Source organism: Primulina huaijiensis, chromosome 12, assembly GCF_012295235.1.
Source record: "Primulina huaijiensis isolate GDHJ02 chromosome 12, ASM1229523v2, whole genome shotgun sequence".
In the NCBI taxonomy this organism is placed as follows: Eukaryota; Viridiplantae; Streptophyta; class Magnoliopsida; order Lamiales; family Gesneriaceae; genus Primulina; species Primulina huaijiensis.
Genome location: NC_133317.1, coordinates 19,935,756 through 19,959,730, shown reverse-complemented (window position 1 = coordinate 19,959,730; position 23,975 = coordinate 19,935,756). Strand labels below are relative to the sequence as shown.

Below are 23,975 nucleotides of genomic sequence, written 5' to 3'. Positions count from 1 at the left end.
AATTAAAAGTAAATCAATTATTAAAAAGGAAAAAAAAATCTAAGATTGAAATTGATGATTCGAACCCATCTTTACAGTACAAAAACTCTTTCCTTACCATCAATTAATTGTGGTGGGCCACTCATATATATATATATAATTGTCCCACCATAATTATATATACATATATACTCAAATTTTCAAAAATCAATACAATAAACTAAAAAAATTACAAATTTTTGGGGGGGCCGTGGCCCTTGTTGGCCATAACATAAATCCGCCCCTGGTTGCGACTTGGAGTGTTCTCTCTTCTACTGTTTTCTTAATAGTAGGTAGGGATGGGTAAAGCCTAATAAAATTATAAAAAAATAAAAATTTAAAAAAAAAATTTTAAAAAAAAGCAATTTGGAGGAATAATGATTTGATTGAGGGTTTGCTTCAAACGTATCAACAACATCCTTCATAAAATTTAAAAGATATTATATCCTCTTTTATCAGGGAGAATCCCAAATTCTATGATGTTTGGAAAGATTAAGAACTAAAAATGTTTTAGCTGTCAAAGTATATGAAGGACTAAGACCGAAATTTCAATCAGATCAATCTCCCAAAATCAGTGTGGCTCTCATGATTCTAGGGTTTATTTTAAAAATAATATTTTTCTAAAAACTATATATTAAAATATTGCAGATTTTGAAACATTGTGAAAATATTACAATCCTGAGTTTCAAATTCCGAATTCTAATGAATTCTAATATTTTTTTTAAAAAAAAAGCTGGCAGGCACGGACTCTGAGAATCCGCGACAGACTGTCGCGGATTCAGAATTCGCGGCAGTCTGCCGCGGATTCTTAGGAGTCTGTGACTCCGCCATCTTTAAATTGCACCGATCTCCGCATTTTTTTAGCACACCGAATACACTTTCTCCACATATTTTTAGCACACCATCGATCTTCGCATATTTTCATCGCAAGTTTCCGCATTTCTTCTCATTTTTTGTTTTTAGCACACCGATTTTAGCACACCACAGTTTGTGATAGATAAATTTCTTCTCGATCGGACGTCGTGTTCATAAGTTTTTTGTTATCGAAAATTATCAGGTATTACTTTATTTTATTATTATTGAATTAATGTTGTTTTGTATTGTATTTTTTGTAATAATGTTTAACATTGACAGGTTATTATTTTGATCGTTGATCTGATCATTTATTTCGTACGAGTGAATCTTAATAGGTAACTATTGATTATTTTTAATTATATTTATTACTGGTCGTTGATTTATTGAACTACATTTGATTGATTCAATTTTATTATTGACACAAATAAGATTATGAAAATTAGCATAATTTAATATTATTTCAATCATCATCTTCGGACGCACATTAATGAAAATTCGAGTCAAAATATTTATTTAAAAACAATTGTTATCTGTCATTGTTATATACTGGTAAATTGTGAAAGTTATATGCATGGAATAATAAAAACTCATTTTCAAAAAAAAAAAGAAATAAAAAAGAAAAATAAAAATAATGAAAACTCCCGATTTAATCTTTGTTTTGTAATGTAATAATAACAACATATTTTGTAATAAAAAAATCAAACAACAATCATTTTTATTTAATCTTTGTTTTGTAAAATATATTTCCATATTACATATTACTCGAATATAAGTTTCTCTGACATTTATTATATGAGTATATTTGTTTCTCTAATAAGTATTAGGAACCACGACAAATTATTCGAATAATTAATAAAAACAAGAAAAAAAAGTAACTACAAATAATTATTGTTGTCAAATAACAAGATATTTTTAAAAAAATTAATAATAATATAAAAAAGAGAATAGCGATAACATTAATAATTATGTGTTAAAAAATTACATTAGTAATACTAATGACAGTAATTTAAATATTTTGATTTATAGTTATTAAATCTCACCCATTATTATTTTACATTTATGTTGTTAAAGTAAGTTGATAGGAAATATGAAATCTTAAATAAAATTACTTTAAAATTTAAAAAATATACTAAGATAAAATTACTTAAAAATTTAAAATATACTAAAATAAAATTATTTTAAAATTAAAAAATATACGAAAATAAAATTACTTTAAATTTTACTTTAGTAAATTTAATTAGTTACATTTTGTTGATAAAAATTCTAATATTTGTTATATAATGATTTTTTGTTTGTAAGATGGCTGAAAATACGGATAATGTGTTGTATTTGCGGGGTAAACAGATATCAAATAATATTAATGCTAGAAACCTGGATGCACTAATTCCTCCACGCCGGTCTGACAAATGTCTTTGGAGATTGTATAATGCTGGGATTCACCTTCGTGTCCGTCTCTGTCTAGCACGCATGAGTTTCTATGGTGTCATTCAGTATGGTCCTATTAAAAACTATGATAATCATTTGCTTACAGCCATCGTTGAGAGATGGCGTCGGGAGTCACACACATTTCACCTTATAGTTGGCGAGGCAATAATCACCATACAGGACGTTGCCCTTATTTGGGGGTTGAATATTGACTGCATGCCCATCACTAGTGTAGATACCGCGTACGACAAATATATGTTACAACAGCGATGCGCAGTCGATGTCCTTTGATTTGCATTGTCAACATGATCATCATCTTCTCCGTCAATTGATGTAGCATACAAATCATCATCGCTATTCATGACATGATGCGAACTGTCCCCAAATAATTCATCTTGCTCAGCCATGTGTTCTGTAATTGGGGTGGGAATATTTGCAGCCCCAGTAGAACTATCAAAATGTCTAACATTTGTGGTATTTACTTCATCAGCCCATGAATTTAAATCCAATTGGCCTGTTCTACTAGAACCCCATGCGACATCAACTCCAGTTGGAACCGTGATATGATGATCCCAACCCCCTGAGGTAAAATCCCATTCACGTGTTCTATTCATCCCCAATGCATAGTCTTCTTCAGTGTGAGCCGTGATATGGTGATCCCAAGGACCAGTGTCGATCCTAGAGTATGTCTGAGCTGACTGTTCATCGACGTGATACATAGAAGGTCACGCTTCATTTAAACCTACTGTTCCCAAACCTTGCGTTATTACCGGCATGACTGCATCAAAATCGTAATCACTTACATTCTGTAACAATGGCGATGAATCAACATACAAGTACATGCAATCCAGTGTCAGCAACTCAAATATAAATTGTAGACTATCATCATCTGTGATATAGAGATGCTCTTCAATGTAACGAGACAACGCGCTATAACAATATTTCGTTGACAATTTGATGCAGAATTTTGATGGGTCGATCTCCAGCTTGCGATGCACATAATTCACCAGTTGGGAAAATGTAGTAGATCGAGGGATTTTAATGGGCTTGGTCGCAAGGATACTATATCCAACCCCACCATCTTCAATAATGACATAGCCACCTACGTAAAGTAAGGACCTCACAGTATCCATGTCTGTACCGAAAACTATGACATAATGTATACAATCATAACAAAATTTAGTTATGAGTTTCTTACACATATATTAAAATATATATTTTATATTGGATTAATTTTAAAGAATCACTTACAAAATTATTATTATTATTATTAAAATTTATATTGTCAAATCAATTTAATTAAAAATTACATTTAATAATACCAATGTTTGTTTTTTTAATAAATTTTTTTATGACTTATATTAAAAAATTATAATTTTAAACCTGTGTAATTATAATTTTAGATATATTAACAATTTTAACAATTAAGAGTATCAATAAATTTTAAAAGAAAATATAACATAATAAACAGAACAAAATGAAAAATTTACAAAATAAAGTTATATCTTTCAAAATTGTTTTCTACATACGCACGTGATTAAATTTTTTGACCTTAAAACTTAATTTAATTAATTAAAAAAATATTAAGTAGATCAATTAAAAATATATCATAAAATAAATAATAATAATATTATTATTATTATTATTATTATTTAATACATGTACTATTTAGGGGTGCAACTTTGAAATAATTATAGCGAGTCATTTGTATTATTATTATTTTTTTAAAAAAAGGTAAATGGTAGGCGTTAAAAGATTGCCTTTTTTTAAAAATTTTTTTTTATGTCAATGTAGTATACATAATACATCAGTTTCAATTTTATTTTAGTTTAAATTATTGTATTACAAAAATATATAATATAATATTGCGTTCAAAATTATTAATTTTGTATTTTTGTAATTTTAAATATATATGTGTACGTTTCTTCATATTCACATGAAAACAAATTTTTTTCATTAATAAGTTTTTTTGTTCCAAATATCAAAGCGTCGTCAGCCTAAAATACACTAAACAGTGAAAAAAAATTATCTCGCCATTAGTACTTGAAACATCTATGACTGTATGGCTTATACAATAATGTTTTAATTTGAATTGCGTGTATTAAAAATTCACTTAAGCAAAAGCACGTTTTTTTTTTTTTTTTTTAAATATTTATAGTCTGTTAGCTTCTCCAACCAAACGAACGTAGTCAAACCATGGAATTATTACTAAATTTTCTAATATGTATCATATTTAAATTAATTATGGAGAGATCATTTTTCCTTTTTATATTTTATATAAAAATATGTAAAAAAAAAAAAAACTACGTACAAATTTATTGGCATTTATGATATTAAAAAGAACTTACATTGCTAAACATATCATGTTTAATTTTCACTTATATATTTTTAAAACAATTTAATATAAGATGCACGAGTTTAAAACAGTTCAATAATAAATATAATGAACAAAAATAACAAAGTTACCTTATAAGATTTGCTCGTATGAAATAAATGATTAGTCAACGAACAATATAATAATCTGTCAATGTTAAACATTCTTACAAAAAATACAACATAAAACAATATTAATTCAACAATAATAAAATAAAATAATACTTGACAAATCTCGATATTAAAAAAATTATGAACCTAAAAAATCGACGAGAATTATTACCAACAAACGGAAATAATGACGTTGCGCAAAATAAAAATACCGAAGACGGAAGAATATGTCACCAATGATCCAACAAATTGAAATGCCGAGGACAACCAACAAATCGCCGAATGAAAATACCGAGTGGAATGATCGGGGAAGGTGCAAATAAATCACCGAAGGAATACCGAATGGAATGGGAGGGTGCAACAAATAAATAGCGGATTGTATTAGTTTTGTAAACCTTTTCATTTTGCAACATTTTTATAATGATTTTTTTTTTAATTTATAATATTTTTTTAAAAAAAGCCCATGATTCTACACCCACGTTTAATTTAAGCTGTTTCCTAAGGAAAACGACAAGCCTCGAGCAATATCATTATTTCATTACACCATACATATTAATTACATGGCCTCCCTCGAACTCCTTTCACATCTCTCTTCTCTGCTGTAAAATTATCTTCCCTTGGACAAATAGGATCGAGTTTATATATTCTGAGAGTTATATAATCCCACATGAATATTGTATTAAATAATAATCACAAGAACATCCGTTTCATGATTTGCTCATCTTTTTCTTGTAGTTCGAAACACTGCACTGAGGGCATATGTATTCCAGTCCATCTGTCTTGGCGTAGTCCTGAAAATTCAAGAAATTGAGAGGGCAAGATACAAAATAATTGACGATTTCGAGCTTGTTGGGTTGAGAATTGTTACTTTAAAGGCACCCAAACCAGGTCTCCGGTCGCAGCCAAAATGAGCCCACTCCCCACACAAACCACAGTTAACCCAGTCCCCAGGCGCACTACTGAACAATGTTCAGGAAAATCGAGTATTAGTGACCGTTTCCAGCACTGAATATGAATCTTCTTCTCAAAACTATAAAAACTTTTGGCCAAACCTGTGACATAATAAACAGCACTCTCCATCCACATCATCGTGAGCCAATTCATACTCCAAAAGATACGTTTCATAGTGCCTTTTAAGCGTGTTACCAACACCCTATTACACAAAAAGGATAACAGTAAGATACAAAAATAATTCATTTTCACGTTTCTGGCAAAGGCTATAGAGATATTCAACATGGGGCTGTCCTAAAAGCTCTTTATATGTTGTGATATACAAACAGTATAGGTTAAATATCTAAGTGTTCAATTATGTTGAGATTAAGGACATACAGTCATTCTATTGGTCACTGTGTGATTGCGCATTTTTGAGAAAACCTGTCCTTTCCAATTGATGCCATTGCCAACATGAAAACCACCTCTTGTCACCACCTGATTACACTCCAACTTGTAAGCCCCAAAATATGCTAACAAATGTTGTTCGGCATTCTTATCTGGTAGAGTAAGTGGCGAAGTTACCTCTCTGTACAGGTTAAAAAGATCAAGACGTTTCGCGTTCAGTATTGCATCTGGGAATTCAGCAAGCCCACCTTGAGGGATGAGACGGTTATGTCCTCTAAGGATTAGAAATTGCATCACATCTTTCAGAAATTCCTCCTTTTTACAAGCAGGATGAATAAAGGAAAAAATGCGCAGAGGCATAGATCAGATTACCATTTATTTGGATTCACATATTTAAAAAACTCCACAAAATATATGTGATATGCTGGTCAAAGAACAATTTACCTCAGAGCACACATGAAGTGGACTTCTCCCACAACCATGCTTCTTTAGAGGAAGAGGATTCAAAGAAATTATCTGTTTAGCCTGATTTGCGCCTGAAGTTGACTTCCGAAGAGTAGTCAGAGTGGCTCCAGCACTTGCATGCTTCGTAGAAGAGGCAATGGGCAAGTTAGGCTTCACCTGACTTCCCTCATGCAACTCTGCCCCAGAAATTCCAGAAAAGGGAAGCATTTTCTGGTGACGAATGTGAGGAATGGGCCTCAGCATGGCAACGTTAATTCTTTGTCTTGGATTTATAAGTAGTGTGTTGACTCCATTGTAGAATCGACTTCCCTTATCATTTTCTATGTTCTTCGCCACAGCTTGGTCTTCAGTAGCCATACCATTTAATGAGCCAGAGCATATTTCCTGCCAAATTGAGGCTCTCTTTCTACTAGGTGCAGGTGGTCTTAACCAGGATGGAGGACTGATCATGATTCGATTGTTCAACTCGATATCATTTCCCTGCCTTGAACAGAAGAAAAGAAGCCGTTCTGCATCTTCTTTCTCGAATGAAGCTACAGCTAATCCCTGGATACCGGCAATACCAAGAGCAACTAAACTACGGTACGAAATATCAGGTGTCAGTTGCCTCAAAACCTGAAATTGAGACAAAAAGCCATATCAAATGAAAGACGGAAGTGAGAGTCCCTAATACATATCAAAACAACTGATAAAATTAAAGATAAAATTGTCCACTCAGCCTTTGGAGAAAAACTCCTTGAGAACTACAGATAAAAACAACTTAATATCACAAGCAATTTGAGAAATCGGTACAATTCATTCACTAAAGCAGTATCATCAAAGGGAAATTAAAAAATATGATGAGTATATAAGAGCTAAAAACATCGTCTCCAGAGACCTAGCTTAACAAATGAGGACCATGAAGAAAGTAAATCAGGACCTGTGAAGCCCAAGTTGGAACCTTCATGCAAACTTCAAATACTGCTGCCCCACAAGCTACTGAGACTGATCTACGAGGCTCAGATACAGGTGCTTTACTTTCATTGTTTGGCAATTCATGAACCAGCTGACTATTTTCAATGATTTCATTCTTTATATGACTTTCTAATAGCTGAAAAATCGATCAAGCATAACCAAAGTTAGCCCCAAAAACACAACTTGAAAAAAATCAAAGATTCAACTATTGAAATAAATAAAGTAGGAAATATTTCATCCTCGCTCCTATTATATATTATCCGAATCTAAATATATAATAATTATTTTCGTTAGTACATCGAGATTATAATTTGACATTTTTTTCCCAAATGATCTTATCTTTCGTCACTCGCACATCAAAAATTATTAACACATCAAATATACACTTCCATTCTAAATCCTTTACTTTCCACAAATTATAATTCAAAAATCAACATCAATAATTTACAAATGCTTTACAATACCTGGTCATCAAAACATGTCTGGGCACTTCCCGACACCAAAAGAGAAATGTGAGCAGAGCTACAAGTTGACAAATCACATCGCATTGTTACAACTTCACGAGACAGTGAGGCAGCTTGAAGCGGTGGAGGAAAGGCACTGAAAAACAAAACCAATTATTTTTTCAGAAACTGTTATAAACTATTACCATGATAGGAGCCAAATTCTTCATAAGGAAAACTAATAGGATGCTCCAGCAGAGCAGATTGGTGGAAAAATATAAAGACCTTCATAAAAAGAGTAGGAGAGTTGAGTGAGTTCTATGTGAAAAAGATAATGACTAAGGATTTCATAAAAAGCGAAGGAGTGTTGAGTTAATCCCATATGAAAGATTGGTACATTATACCCAAATCAAGTATGACTATAGCATCAAGTTAATAGGGGTTAAACTGCATTTGAAGGAGAACGTTCTATAAGATGATCCAGGTACTTGATCCATGCTTACAATTCAAGTGAATGCAGCGATAATACATCTATCTGACTGACAAATAATGACTGATAAAAGAGGAAAGACATGCCACATGAATCTAAAACATTGAGTTTCTTGTACATGAACACCAAACCAGTTCCATGTCCACACATACCTCACTCGGTTATGAAGTTTGCTCCCCCGCATCTGTCTCAGTCCAACAGAAAAGGAATTAAAACTTGAATTGGATCAATCAAACCAAACAAAATTGAGCAGCAAGGACATATAAACAAAAATATCATTTTTGTTTTGTTCCATCACTTTTCCAAGCAACAAGCAAGAGGAATAAGATGGGCAGGAAAATGCCATTTGGCGCTTACTTCAATACTCAGAAGAGAATTCAATCCATCCTCCAAAGGGCCCAAAATGCGAGCATCCTAAATGAAAAGTTAAATCCATGGGGAGAGCGTTCAAGTCCATACATCTGGATAAAGAAGGGAGACACAAAAACGATAAGTGAAGTTTCCGTCATTACCAAGGAACTTGCCACCCCGCAGACAAGAAATCTCGTGTACATATCATCATCATATATTTTTATGGCAGGAAGAGAACTAGAAGAGCCTTCTTCATCTTCCCCAAGATCCATCTCAGGAAGCTGTATATCGATTTTTGGAGCCTCACCAAGAAGATTAGGCCCTAATTCACAATCAATAGTCTGGCTGCTATCAGAGGTTACAAGACAATTTCGACGGCAATGAAGCCTAAACGAGGCATGGGCAAGCTGGAAGGCATCCCAAATATGGCATAGTGAACTGCAATTGACAGAATAAATGAACATTGATAAGAGATCAGTGTGTGAGATTCATATGGGAGTAAAAAAAAAAGGAAAAACATTGTGCATGCTCTATTTTCTGTGCTCCATATTCAAGAGAAACCATGTACACCAGATAGAACTAAGAAATTATTATATACAATCTTGTCGCAGTTTCATGACAAATTGAATCCTTAAAAGAATACCTTTTTACCACGGAGAACAAAGCATTATTAAAATGGCTTGCTTCAAAGAGCGAGAATGTGCCATTCCAATATATTACACTAGGAATTCCCTGTAGGATGAAAATGGTGAAGAAAAGAAATCATCCATGATCTTATTCTAACATTGCATCCATCCAACAACAAAATATGAAATTCATTAGTAACCTTAGAGTGCAAAGATTCTGCTAATTCTCTACCATTCTGTAGCTCCAAATAAACCTAGATAAAAATGTCATAACCAAATCAGATGAGACTGTGACAAAAGATCACTCAGCAAAATAAATAAAAGTGAATGCAACCAGTGGGGGTAGAAAATTAAAGACAAAGTAAACACATTTAACGCCTCTTCAAATACTTAAGGCATTGAGTTCGTATTTTCTACTCCTGAGTAATTTAAAAAAGAACACAACTTTCCTCAACATTTTTCAGCAGCAAATTTCAACCTCAAATCAGAATGTTCCCTCAAATATTTCATTATCTCACCCAAAAATTTAAGTATCGTTGAAATTCAAAAGTCAAACAAGTGCTGCTTCAAAATCAAGTGCTTGTTGCTTTTAGTCAGTATATGTAAAGAATGAAACAAGTCAATTGGTGCAGAAATGCCACATCAGGTGGCTAAAAAAAAGCTTTGGAAGTACAGTTTAAAACAAATAATTCACGATTATATTTTTTATCTTCATCACAAACTCCTGGCCCAGTTCATTCAGGACATTTTTCTCAGCTCCATATCATGCAGGAACAGGCAGGGAATTGATCATTGAAGAAAAATATATCTAAATCACATCACTTGTTAATTTTGATGAGCTTATAAGTAGAAATAAAAAGGCATTTTCTTTTTATTCTTAGAAATCCATAAACAAGTCAATGAACTAACGAAATTGTGAATTGCATAAATTAAAATAAGTAAAAAATGTAACAATGCCTTGTGGCTGAAAGTTGACTTTTCTCCCGGTCTAACCAATAACGAAGAACCTGGACCATAGCCAGCATGAACCCTAACCGCGAACCCTCGCCGCGTTGAATCCTAGCCGCGATCTGAACCCTAGTTGTGCACTGAGCCCTAGCCGCTATCTGAAACCTAGCCGCAATCTGAACCCTAACTATGCCGAACCCTAGTCGCGCCCTGAACCCTAGCAGCGCACAACCCTAGCCAGCCATGAACCCTAACGCGACCCTAGCCAGTCATGTACCCTAACTGCGAACCCTAGCAGCGTTGAATCCTAGCCGCGATCTGAACCCTAGTTGCGCATTGATCCCTAGCCACAAACTGAACCCTAGTCACGCCGAACCCTAGTCGCGCCCTGAACCCTAGCCGTGCTCAACCCTAGCAGCGAACTGAAACCGAGCCAATCTTGGCTAGATGATATTGAGATGTTGTTTGATTCTCTGGACTATACAGATGAACGGAGAGTGAAACTGATCGGGCACCAACTACATGATGTTGCAAAGAGTTGGTGGTTTACAACAAAGAGGGTTTTGGAGCATCGAGGTAAGACTATTACGTGGAAAGTCTTTAAAGATGAGTTTTATCAAAGATTTTTCCCAGTATCGTACAGAAAAGACAAGGGTGCAAAGTTTGCTAATCTGAGACAGGGTCAACTGAACATTGAAGATTATGTGTCCAAGTTCTCTACCTTGTTACGATTTGCTCCGCATGTTGCCGAGAGTGATGAAGCTGTTGCTGATCAGTTCATTAATGGGCTGAATCCTGAGATCTTTACATTGGTGAACATTGGGCGACCAAATAACTTTGCTGATGCCCTGAACAGAGCAAAGGGAGCTGAAGCCGGCCTGATTAGGCAGAAAGGAGCTTCGTATGTTGCACCAGCACCGAGACCACAACAATCACCCTCTACTCAGTTTCACCAAGCCCCCCAGATTTGAGAGTGGTGGTAGCAGCAGTGGGAAGAAAGATCATCTGAGAGCCAGAGAGAAACAGTTTAAGAGGCCTGGTAGTACTTCATCTAGCTCCAGTGGTTCCCGACAGAGCCAGGGTAGTACATGAGCTTATTGCAGGACTTGCGGAAGGAGACATCCCACAGAGCAATGCCAAGGAGTACTTGGTAGTTGTCGCATCTGCAGACAGCAGGGACACTTTGCTAGAGTATGCCCACAGCGAGATTCCCGGAGATCCAAAGGAGCTGAATCAGCTGGATCAATGGCACAGACTGATAGACGATCATCAGCTGTTCACTCTTTCCAGCCCCCACCGACTACTGCTCCGTCACAGCAGACAGGAGGAAGTCAGACAGTTAGCCAGCCTCCTAGACAACAGGCCAGAGTGTTTGCCTTGACTGAAGAACAGGCCCAGGATGCACCTGATGATGTAATTGCAGGTAACTGTTCTCTGTGGTTATCCTGCATATGTATTGATTGATACGGGTGCATCTAAAACATTTATCTCTGAGCGATTTGCATTGATACATGCTTTGCCTGTTGAGTCATTATCTGCTGTAGTATCTGTCTCTTCTCCTTTGGGGACAGGATTGATATCCGTAAATTCGGTTAAACATTGTGTACTGCAGTATGATAATCATGAGATTGAATTAGAGTGTATTGTACTTGGGTTGTCTGATTTTGACTGCATTATTGATATCGATATGCTAACCAAGTACAGAGCAACCATTGATAGTTTCCATAAGATTGTGAGATTCAGACCTGAAATGGATGATGAATGGAAATTCTATGGTAAGGGTTCTAGAGCTAGAATTCCTTTGATATCTACTATGTCCATGACTCAATTATTGCAGAAAGGAGCAGAGGGATTCCTTATATATTCAGTTGATGTACTGAAATCGAGCCCATCATTGGCTGATTCGTCAGTGGTATGTGAGTTTGCTGATATCTTCCCAGATGAGATTCTGGGTTTACCTCCAGTCAGAAAAATAGACTTCAGCATTGAATTGATGCCAAATACAGTTCTTATTTCGAAAGCTCCGTACCAAATGGCACCGATCGAATTGAAAGAGTTGAAAGATCAGTTGGAAGATTTACTGGCCAAGGGTTACATCAGACCGAGTGTTTCTCCTTGGGGTGCTCCAGTATTATTTGTTAGAAAGAAACACGGTTCAATGAGACTTTGCATTGACTACCAGCAACTGAACAAGGCTACGGTAAAAAATAAATACCCTTTGCCTTGTATCGATGATTTATTTGATCAGTTGCAGGGTTCTTCCCTGTATTCCAAGATCGATATGAGATCTGGATATCATCAGCTGAGAGTCAGAGATTCTGATATATAGAAGACAGCTTTCAGAACCAGGTATGGCCATTATGAGTTTATAGTCATGCCGTTTGGTTTAACTAATGCTCCAGCTGTATTTATGGGTCTGATGAATCGTGTGTTTCAGAAGTACCTTGATGATTTTGTGATTATTTCAATTGATGATATTCTGATATATTCAAAGAATTTGAATGATCATGCTGAACATTTGAGAATTGTTTTGAATATTATGAGAACTGAGAAATTGTATGCAAAGCTGTCGAAATGCGAGTTTTGGCTGAGACAGGTTGTATTTTTGGGACACATTATATCCAGAGATGGAATTTCTGTTGATCCCAGTAAAGTTGAGGCTGTGATGAGTTGGCCTAGACCGACATCTGTGCCAAAAATACGTAGCTTTATGGGTTTAGCGGGCTATTGTCGACGATTTATCAGAGATTTTTCGAGTATTGTGAAGCCGATTACCTAGCTAACCCAGAAGAATGCACCATTTGTTTGGTCAGATGAGTGTGAATCGAGTTTCAGAGAGTTGAAAAAAAGATTAACCAGTGCTCCGGTGTTGACTATTCCATCAGGTACTGGTGATTTTGTGGTTGACTGTGATGCTTCTCATAGAGGATTAGGTTGTGTTTTGATGCAGCGAGGCCATGTCATTGCTTAAGCCTCGAGACAGTTGAAGGCGCATGAGACTCGCTAACCAATTCATGATCTTGAATTGGCGGCCATTGTCTTCGCGTTGAAGATTTGGCGACATTACCTATACGGTGAGAAGTTTGAGATCTATTCTGATCACAAGAGTTTGAAGTATCTCTTTTCACAGTCAGAACTGAATATTAGACAAAGAAGATGGCTTGATTTGCTGAAAGATTTTGATTGTGAAATCAAGTACTATCCAGGAAAGTCAAATGCAGCAGCTGATGCACTGAGTCGAAAGGTATGTTCTTTATCCTTATCGACGATTGGTGTTTCACATTTGATAAAAAATTGTTGTTTGTCTGGATTAGTATTTAATACAGATTGTAAACCGTTGAGACTCTATGTTGTTCGAGTCGAACCAGAGCTGATTTTGAGAATTAAAGAAGCTCAGAAAGTTGATCAGAATATTCAGAACTCGATATCGATGGTTAGAGCAGGACATCGATCAGAATATCAGGTTCGTGATGATGTATTATATGTGAATAATCGTCTTGTTGTGCCAGATGTTTCAGATTTGAAACGACAGATATTGTCAGAAGCGCACATCTAAGAATGTAAATGAGCCGAGCCGAGCCGAGCCGAGCCGAACAGTATCAGGCTCGGGCTCGGCTCGTTAAACTATTTTCTCGGCTCGGGCTCGTCTCGAGCCTTTGGTTTGAAGCTCGGGCTCGGCTCGTTCGGAAGTTATGAAGCTCGGGCTCGGCTCGAGCTCAGCTCGTTAATGGCTCGTTTATCTTGTTTAATGAGCCTGGCTCGGGTTCGGCTCGTTAAACAAGCTCGTTTATCTTGTTTAATGAGCCGAGCTCGTTAATGGCTCGTTTTTTAATATAATTTTTAATTTTTAATTTATTATTATTTATCATACATAATTATTTTAATATTATAACTCATTAATTATCTCAAATTCGAGCGCACGATCTACCTAAACGAGCCGCTCGAGCTCACGAGCCAGCTAAACGAGCCGAGCTCAATTTTGAGCTCACGAACCTATTATCGAACATGTTCACGAGCTAACGAGCCGAACATCATTAATCTCAAGCTCGGCTCGACAAAATTGTCGAGCCCAAAATAAGGCTCGGGCTCGGCTCGATAAGCTTAACGAACGAGCCCGAACGAGCCTTTTAACGAGCCGAGATCCGAAAAGCTCGCGAACAGTTCGGTTCATTTACATCCCTACGCACATCAGTCGATTCAGTATTCATCCTGGTGGCAGAAAAATGTATAATGATTTGAAAAGACAGTTCTGGTGGAAACAAATGAAAGCTGATATTGCAGAGTTTGTATCCAAATGTCTGAATTGCCCACAGGTGAAAGCAGAGAGAAAGAAACCAGGAGGTCTGTTTCAGAGCTTGTCAATTCCTGAATGGAAATGGGATCACATTTCGATGGATTTCGTGACGAAGCTACCACGTTCCTCCAGAGGTTGCGATGCGATTTGGGTTGTGATTGACAGATTGACCAAATCAGCATGTTTTATTCCGTACAGAATGACGTACAGATATGACCAGATGACAGAGATTTATGTCAGAGAAGTGGTCAGATTGCATGGAGTGCCAAAGTCGATTGTATCAGATCATGATCCTCGATTTACTTCGCACTTTTGGCAGAGTTTGCAAGAAGCTCCAGGTACGAAACTGCATTTGAGTACTGCATACCATCCTCAGACAGATGGACAGTCAGAGAGGACTATCCAAACATTAGAGGATATGCTTAGAGCTGTAGTGCTAGATTTTGGCACTAGTTGGCAAGATTCTTTGACTCTTTGTGAGTTTTCGTACAACAACAGCTATCAAACGAGTATAGAGATGGCACAGTTTGAAGCGTTGTATGGCAAGAAGTGCAGATCCCCTCTGTATTGGGATGAAATTTCTGAGGTACATGAGATTGGACCTGATATGATCCGAGATATGACAGAGAAAGCGAAGCTGATTCGACAGAGAATGAGAACAACTCAAGACAGACAGGCCAAATATGCCAATGTTCGATGACGACCGTTGGTATTTGAGGTAGGAGACCGAGTATTCTTGAAGATTTCTCCTTTCAGAGGCGTTGTCAGATTTGACAAGAAAGGAAAGTTGTCTCCACGATATATTGGGCCGTACGAGATTCTCGAGAAGATAGGTGATCGTGCCTATCGACTCGCACTATCTCCTTCTTTATCTGGAATACATGATGTCTTTCATGTATCTTTATTGAGGAAATATCTTCCTGATGCATCTCACATCCTTTAGCCAGACGAGGCCGAACTTGATGAGACTCTGAGTTATATTGAAAAGTCGATCCAGATTCTTGATTGTAAAGAAAAACAACTCAGAACGAAGACTATTCCGCTTGTGAAAGTTCAGTGGAGTCGTCATGGCATCGAAGAAGATACCTGGGAGACTGAGTCAGATATGAGACAGAGATTCCCAGAGTTATTTCATTGATGTGAGTTTTCTTATTAGCTTCTGTTATACATTTTTCTGATATGATTTGATTGCCTGTGATTTCGGGGACGAAATCGTATCTTGGGGGGGGGGGAAATGTAATACCCGAGATTTTATTACCGTAATTAGACATGACTTAAGTTACAGAATTTTAATTAATAAAGATTTTAGGGGCTAAAGTGCAAGTAGTGAGGTTGGAATGAATTTGCGAAGAAATGCATGTACAGGAGTGTGAGGCCAGAGATCCTGGCGCATATGCGCGGCAGTGGTGCGCGCATATGCGCGAGTTGTTCGGGAAAAGAATGTGCCGAGACGAAGGTCTCGCGTATATGCGCGAGCAGACCAGTAGCCAAATTGCCGAGACAGTAGGTCCTTGGCATGCAAGATATATATAAAACTTTTATTCATTCCTTCAGTTAGCAAGAAGAAATAACGAGAATTCTCCCGGGAAAGCTTCAAGAAATTTTAAGGTTGAAAAGTTGATGTGCGAAAGATCCGGCCGACTGAATTTCAATCTGATTTCAGTACTGTGTTCCTATCGACAAGAGTTTCTGAAAGACATAAGTTTCCTTATGTTTTGATACGATTTGAAACTATGATATCGAAGGAATCAGATATGATTGATATATGATGTTCTTGAGATATTAGACATCCTATAATCGAAACCGGATTGAAGAACGGATACCGTATGAAATTGTTATGATTTTCAGATTTGATTTGATTGAGATTATACAGATTTGGTATCAGATTATGTTTGTTGATTGATTATGAGTTATTGAGATTGGTATTTATTGATATTTGTATTGCTGGGTATATTGATTATGCCGTTATGCCGTTGAAACAGAAGTAGATTGAGTTCTGATTATATCCAGTATTGATTTGAGTAGTATATTGATACTGTACTCCTCGATATTGTCATTGCCAGATTGAGTATTGACAGATTCGAATTGAGACTTCGACAGAGCCAGAAACTGAGAAAAGAAAGGTATAAATCAATGTTGAACCGGGAGGATACAACTCGAGTTAGATCTGACTTGAGTTTCCCAAAATCACATACTTTATTTTATTGCATTGATGTTTGCAATTCATGAGATTGATATGCTTAGTCTATTGAGTTATAGCAAAGCATGTATTGAGTCATGGGCGGAGGTGCCTAGTCAATGGCGGAGATGCCAAGTCTTTGGCGGAGATGCCATGACACTGGATGTTTGGTTTATATCGATGTTGCGTAGGAACGGATCGGCTTCTATTGCGGATATTCGGTATATTGTGCCAATGTCCAGCAACCGGGATCCTTAGAGTAGAGAAGAGTCGAGTCTGAGAAATTGAGTCACGAGTTTATTTACAGAGTTATATCGATTCATGTCTTTCAGAATATGGTACATGTTATTGATATCTGTTTCATGCTTTTATATCTGTTATATGATTGCATGTACACGTTGTTTATACTGGGAATTATATTCCCACCGGAGTTATCCGGCTGTTGTTGTGTCTGTATGTGTGCATGACAACAGATGGGACAGGACCAGGGTCAAGAAGAGGATGAGAGATTTCAAGTTTAGCGTGGAGATTCGGACCCAGAAGTAGAATAGGATTCATCCCTTGACATGTAGTTGTTGAATCCTAGTTTGATATGGATCTATGTTGTACAAGACTTGTACTGTTAACTTTAATGTTTATATCAAATTGATTATCATATGTTCCGCGATTATGTATTTTACAAAAAAAAAAAAAATTAGACCCAGATTATTAATTGATCCAATTATGTCCAAGGATGATTAAGAAATGAATTAGCGTCCGGGTCCCCACAGATTTCGACGCAGCAAGGTATAGTTTGAGGTCAAGCAAATCATGCACTTCAGAAAGATAACCAAGCACAGAGGATGCATTTGTTAGGGAACGGAGAAGCTAAGGATAACATTAGTCACTGTAAAGATAAGAATTGGAAAGAAGCACTTATTATTACCAAGGAGCAGGTTAACATTTCGTGGGAGCTGGTTCGGGTTGTTGTTGCTAAAGCAGTTAAAAGGACGATTGAAAATTTTCCATTCCGAGCTAACAAGGCAGTGTAGTGGCAGAACAACAAAGATGATTCTACGTTCTACTTGAAATTGAGGAGATGTTTTCTTGAAAGAAGGGTCACTCTGTCTTTTGAGAAATGGAAGCAGAAAATTAATAGAAAGGAGTTGTGTATGAATGATGTACTAGTTGGGTCCGAATTTTTGGACTACCTTGGAACTTGTGGTCAAAAGATATGTTCAAGCATATAGGGGACAAATGTGGTGGCTTGTTGGAAATAAGCAATGACACAACATGGCTTAAGAATTTTATCGGCAACTAAGATTAAAGTGAAAGGACCTGAAGGAGGCTTCATTAACAGTGTGATGCAAGTTCCATCTCAAGTTGGCGTAATAGATATCTGATTAGTGGTCGATTCCGTTGACATTGCAGCTTATGAGACTTATGAACATCAGTCTTACGCCCAGGTGGTGGTCAATGGGATGAGCATGATGGCTGGGTGGGGAAACTCTAATTGTTGTAGAAAAGAAAATGGTTGAGTGGGTTCTAGCATTTGTACAAACAAAAACACATAGCCGATATCAGATAATGAAGACAGTGAGAAAACAAATGGGTATGGGAAATTTGAGACAAAAGCGTGACAATTTTAAGGAGGAAGAGAATAGTCCAAAAAGTAATTTCTTCATGTCAGCACCACTATTATGACGAAAACAGATCAAGATTTTAAAGAGAATTTTGAAGATCACCTATTCAAACCATGAATATGCAAGACACTGAGGGGGCAGACAGCTTTAGATTTAAGGAGGGGCCAGGGAAGACAGTGCACACCTTCGAGAAGACCTACTGTAGGAGGAAATATGTTACAAAAAGTAATAAGGCAGCGGCTTCGGATGAATTTTCATCAAATGAAGGTCCCACGAATCAGGAGGATCAAATGCTGGAGGGAGAAGGTTTGGCTAATTTGGAAGACAGAATTCTCAAATGACTAGAGGAATATTGTTCTGACAAAGGGTCTGAGTCCTTATGTGCCAGATAGTAATATATCATTTAAATCAGACATTTCAGCACCAGACGAGGTCTTGGAGGATATAAAGGGGCTGTACACATCAACAAAGAATTTTGCGAAAATATGCAGGCTACGTCAACAGGAATTTATTACACCTAAACTGGGATATGCACTTTCTTGCTTCCCGTCCTCAACTCTAAAACATACATTCCACCTTAATTCTATCTTTCCTTCGTCTTTCTCCACTTTGGGGTTGTCTAAAGGTATACTATGTGCGGGAGGGCAGCCGCTTTAGGGTTTTAATCTGGGTAAGGAACGAGATAATTACAGAGGGGTTGTGCGGGGGAAATGACTCAAACTGAGGAAAAGGGGTTGGGAATGCGTTCAGTAAAAGTGGCGGCAATGTTGATTGCTATCGAAGATGGAGGTTGAGAAAGTGAATCTAGTTAATAAAGAGAGGAGTAAGTCAAGAAATAATCAAATAATGGATACAGAGAATTGCAAATTTTGAATTTCGAGAATAATTATGACAGGATAATCTCATAGGGGCTATGTGGTGATTAAATGTTGATTTACTCTTGGAACATTAGGAGAGGCGGATCGGGTAGAGGAAGGAGATTAATTCGTACAGTTTTGTGAAAGGAGAAACTGGACATTGTAGTGTTACTAGAAGTCAAAAGAGAAATGGTGGATAGTAGATTTGTTGCAAGTTTGAGCAGATTTCCTGAATGAGTATTTTTACCAGCCATAGGTAGGTCGGGAGGAATATTGGTGTCTAGGATCCGAGAGTGGTTTCAAGGATAATTTGATTGGGAAGTTTTCGGTTTCAATTGAAATTGAAAAGAATGGTGATAATAGTTGGTGGTTTTCTGCAATTTATAAACCATGTAAGCCGAGAGATAGAGAATTATTTTGGGATGAATTGATAGGGCTGAGAGTAATTTGCGGTGATAAGTGGTGTTTGGACGGAGACTTTAATGTTGTAAGATCTTTGAGTGAAAAGATGAATAGTACATCCATGATCCATAACCACGAGTATGAAGTGTTTTGATAATTTGATTAAGGAATTGGAGTTACGTTATCCGCCTTTGTTGAATGCTAAATATATTTGGTCTAACTTTAGGGATACACCTATTTGTTGTAGGCTAGACAAATATTTGTTCTTAGGGGGTTGGGTGGATATATTCACTTTCTATTGACAAACAGTTTTACCTATAATAACCACAAATCACTTCCCAGTTATGTTAGATACTTCAAAGGTGATGTGGGGACCATCACCTTTTAGATTTGAAAATGAGTGGTTGAGTCATAAATCCGTTAAATCATCATTAGCATCTTGGTGGAGCAATATAGATTCTCAAGGTAGGGAAGGGTACAAATTCATGAGAAAACTTAAAGGCATAAAAAATGATATCAATAAATGGAATAACGAGGTTTTTGGAGATGTGGATGTGAGACTTTCGGAGTTAGAAAAAAAATCAGACAGTTGGATAACCAAGAGATTGGGGGTCATTGGACAGATGAACTAACGAAGGAAAGAAGAGAAGCAAAGTGTGAATTGGAAGAGTTGTTTCGAAAGAATCAGATTGATACGCAAAAAACAAAATTGAGGTTGTTGAGGGAGAGGGACCAAAACATAATTTTTTAAAATTCATTACTGAATCAGCGTAGGAGCAGATCCTTGATAAATAAGCTGGATTTAGAGGATGGGTCAATGGTTTCAGATGATGTGCAGACGAAAACATCAACAATAAGGTTTTTCAGTAATTTATAAAGGAAATCTGAGGGTGAGGGTGGGAGTGGAGTATCGAAGAAGTGGATTGGAGTCCTATTGAAGGTGAGGCTGGAGATGAATTGGAGAAACCTTTTTCATAGGAGGAGAACAAAAAACCGATGTTCGAGAATGATGGATCGAAGGCTCCAAGTCTAGATGGTTTTACAATGACATTTTACCAAGAACGCTGGGTACTATAAAAGGAGAATTGTTGAAAGTTTTTTATGAATTTTTTGAAGGGGTGTTGCATTTGCCTAATCCCGAAGAAACAAGACGCAGTTGAGGTTAAGGATTTTAGGCCTACCAGTTTGATAACAAGTCTGTATAAAATTATTTCTAAAGTCTTATCGATAAGATTGAAGAGAGTTCTAAGTACCAACGTAACAAAAAATAAATGTGATTTCATTGAAGGAAGACAGATTCTTGATTGTTCTCTTATAGCCAATGAAGTGGTGGAGGAGTTGAGATGCAAAAAGAAGGGGTGGGTGTTTAAGGTAGATTAGAAGGCTTATGATTACGTGGACTGTTTTTTTGGAACCTGTCGTGTCTAAGATGTCAAAGAAGTTAGCGAGCTGGAAGAAAGCTTTTTTATCGGAGGGAAGGGGGTTCGATTAACTTTGATTTACGCGGTTTTAAATGCCCTTCTAATGTACTTCATGTCTCTTTTTAGGGTACCAAAAGGGGTTGCGGAAGTTATGGAGAAGATCATGAGAGATTTTTTATGGGACGAAGTAGATGGAAATTCTCATTGTCATTTGGTCGCGTGGGAAAATGTTTGCAAACCGAAATAAAGAGGGGGCTTGGGTATTGGGAATATATGTTTGAGAAATAGGGCACTTTTGGGGAATGGTGGTGGAGATGCTCTGTCGACGGGAATAATTATGGAAGACGGTTATTGTGAGCAAATATGAGATGCAAAAAAATGGATGAGATGCGGGTTTAGCAAGAAATACTTCATTTACAACCTTATGGAAATTTATTTCTTGAACTTACACAACTTTTCATCAATTAGTGAGGGCAGTGGCTAAAGAGGGGAATATCATTAAATTTTGGCAAAATAAATGGTGGGGAGATTCATCTTTTAAAGACCTCTTCCCATCTTCATTTCAGATTTCTACACTTCATGACAAGTCTTTTATTAAGTTCTTTCAAGAAGAGGAAGCTCATTCTTCTATATCTTGGGTATTGCACTTCAGAAGGGATTTGAGTGACAAGGAAGTGATTGAGTTGAGTTATTTGCTAAGGTCTTTAGATAATGTTAGGTTGGATGTGGACAGTGTAGATACAGGGTTTGGGAGGGGGATTCTTCATGATATTTTTCTGTTAAATCTTTCTATGAATCTTTCTTCTTGATCAATGCATTCCTCTATTCCCTTCTTTTCAAATTATTTGGAAAGTACCGATCCTACATTCAAGTATTCTCGTGAACTGTGGCTTTCGGTAAATTGCCAACTTGATGGCCTTCTTGTGCACTATGTCCGAATTGGTATGTACTTTGCCGGAAGGAGGAGGCTCAACATCATATGCTTATGCATTGTCCTTTCACACTAGTATTTGGCCCAAAGCTCTGTAGGAGTTGGGTTTGGTGTGGTTTGCTCCAAAATTAGCATGTGAATTGTTTGTTTTAGATATTGGTCGGTGATATTGGCAAGAAAAACAATACATTTTGGAGTGTAGCCGTCCATTGTATCTTTTAGTCGATCTGTTTGGAACAAAACATCATGTATTTTGATTCATATAGAAAAATCAGCGGAAGAATGTTGCGAAAAGAGCAGATTCAGGGCTTCAGTTTGGATTAGGAAACATTCAGAATTTAATAATTTCTCTATATCAGATCTAGTTAGGGATTATAGTTTTATATGATGATGTAATCAGAGCTTCAACTATCTTTGACGTACCAGCGGATAACTTGTCCGTCCTTTGTAACTATTATCTTTTATTATCCTAACATAATAGTGTTTCACATAAAAAATAATAAGTAAAAACGTAATGATACAAAAGACATAAACAAGTCAATGAACTGATGAAATTGTGAATTGCATGAATAAAATAAGTCAAAAAATCATACAAGAGAATAGATAACTTCTAACAACAAATCTTAAGCATTGTGACTTAAAAGATTTCCACATTACAGTAGCAAATATGAATAAAACAACAGTAATTCAAGATTAATGACATACACTTGTAGACATAGTGGAGCTAAAAAGTTCAGACAAATCTTCCGTTGCCGACAGTCGAAGCCCTCTCCAAACCACCGATCCAACTTCATCATTTGGTAGTATTTCACCCCGTATGTGCACAAAATTCGGTTGCCAAGAATCCAGAACCTTGCGAAATTCATCTACAGTTGGATTTGTCAATTTTTGGACCTACGAAAGGCATAAGTAATTTATTGAGTAAACATCAAAATAAAAATTGACGGGCAAATTCCCCAAAAATTTCAGGATTCTATCTAGAGCGCAAAAAATAAACATCATTACACACCTCTAAGAGCCCTGAAGACACAATTTCCTGGAATGGGAACCTCTGCATCTCGTGTGAACCATCTTGCTTAGGTTTATTTTCAGTTGTTTCCCCACATGAAACGACAAGCAGATAGCAAGTGTTTTTCAACGCTCCTTGGGTATGTAACATGTCCAAATTCTCTCTTTTACAACAGTGAGAAGGAAATTCCAAAACTTTCAAGAGAGAAATCCTGAACGCATCAAATATTTCACTTAAAAAATGGATTCAAGTAGTCGGTCATCAATATGATGCTTCACTTTAGAGGAAGTCGCGACTTTAACATCATTTTTTCCAAAATTTTGGAGAAGATACCAGAAAATTCAAATCTTGATCTGCAAAAAAAGGCTGGCAAGATAATCAGAAAACAATTAAATAACTTGCTACAACAGCAGCAATCACTGCTCCTTGAAATCTCCAGAAGAACAAAATCAAAACATAAAACTTCGTCACCAAACACTAACCTACATGGATGACCGTCATCCACCATGAATTAACAGAAAACAACAATGATTCAAAAACTCAAAATGAGTAAACAGGAAAATCTCACTTGTCCCGATGAAGAAATTGAGCGACTCCAACAACCCAGATGAAGAATGAAAAAAGATCGCTACTTCACAATCACAATCACAATATAAATATACAATTATATCGTAAAGTAGCCTAATTAGAAAACCCTAATGCCACCTGCCTTTAAATTTTCGAAGCTCCGTAAAATCAACAAGGAAAAACGCTAAAGTAAAAGGAAATATAAGTTCCCAAGAAACATTAACAAGCAATCCTCTGACTGAATGATGGAAAATCTTTATCCACGGAAAAAAAAAACAATTTAAATTTAAATTTAA

General features: G+C 36.5%; 1 protein-coding gene and 1 long non-coding RNA gene across 6 annotated transcripts; one reads left to right on the top strand and one right to left on the bottom strand.

Annotated features, from left to right (window-relative positions):
- The first annotated feature begins 498 nt into the window (after positions 1-498).
- LOC140989335 (uncharacterized) lies at positions 499-5,376 on the top strand. The gene is made up of 2 exons (XR_012177475.1): positions 499-614; positions 5,286-5,376. It is a non-coding gene; the product is annotated as an uncharacterized lncRNA (long non-coding RNA).
- LOC140989334 (AT-rich interactive domain-containing protein 4) lies at positions 5,300-23,975 on the bottom strand. Of its 5 annotated transcripts, none has more exons than XM_073458535.1 (16): positions 23,595-23,975; positions 23,113-23,465; positions 22,809-22,997; positions 9,650-9,703; positions 9,467-9,555; positions 8,985-9,261; positions 8,830-8,886; positions 8,625-8,656; positions 8,004-8,139; positions 7,505-7,675; positions 6,565-7,200; positions 6,298-6,435; positions 6,112-6,210; positions 5,835-5,935; positions 5,651-5,741; positions 5,300-5,573 (listed from the first exon to the last, which is right to left on the bottom strand). In XM_073458535.1, the coding sequence occupies exons 2-16, from the start codon at positions 23,260-23,262 to the stop codon at positions 5,490-5,492; spliced, it is 2,304 nt and encodes a 767-aa protein (XP_073314636.1). In that variant the 5' UTR covers positions 23,263-23,465; positions 23,595-23,975; the 3' UTR covers positions 5,300-5,489. The 5 variants fall into 5 exon arrangements, with proteins under 5 accessions (XP_073314636.1, XP_073314632.1, XP_073314635.1 ...); XM_073458531.1 differs by having other exon boundaries at positions 23,113-23,323; XM_073458534.1 differs by having other exon boundaries at positions 23,113-23,478; positions 23,681-23,975.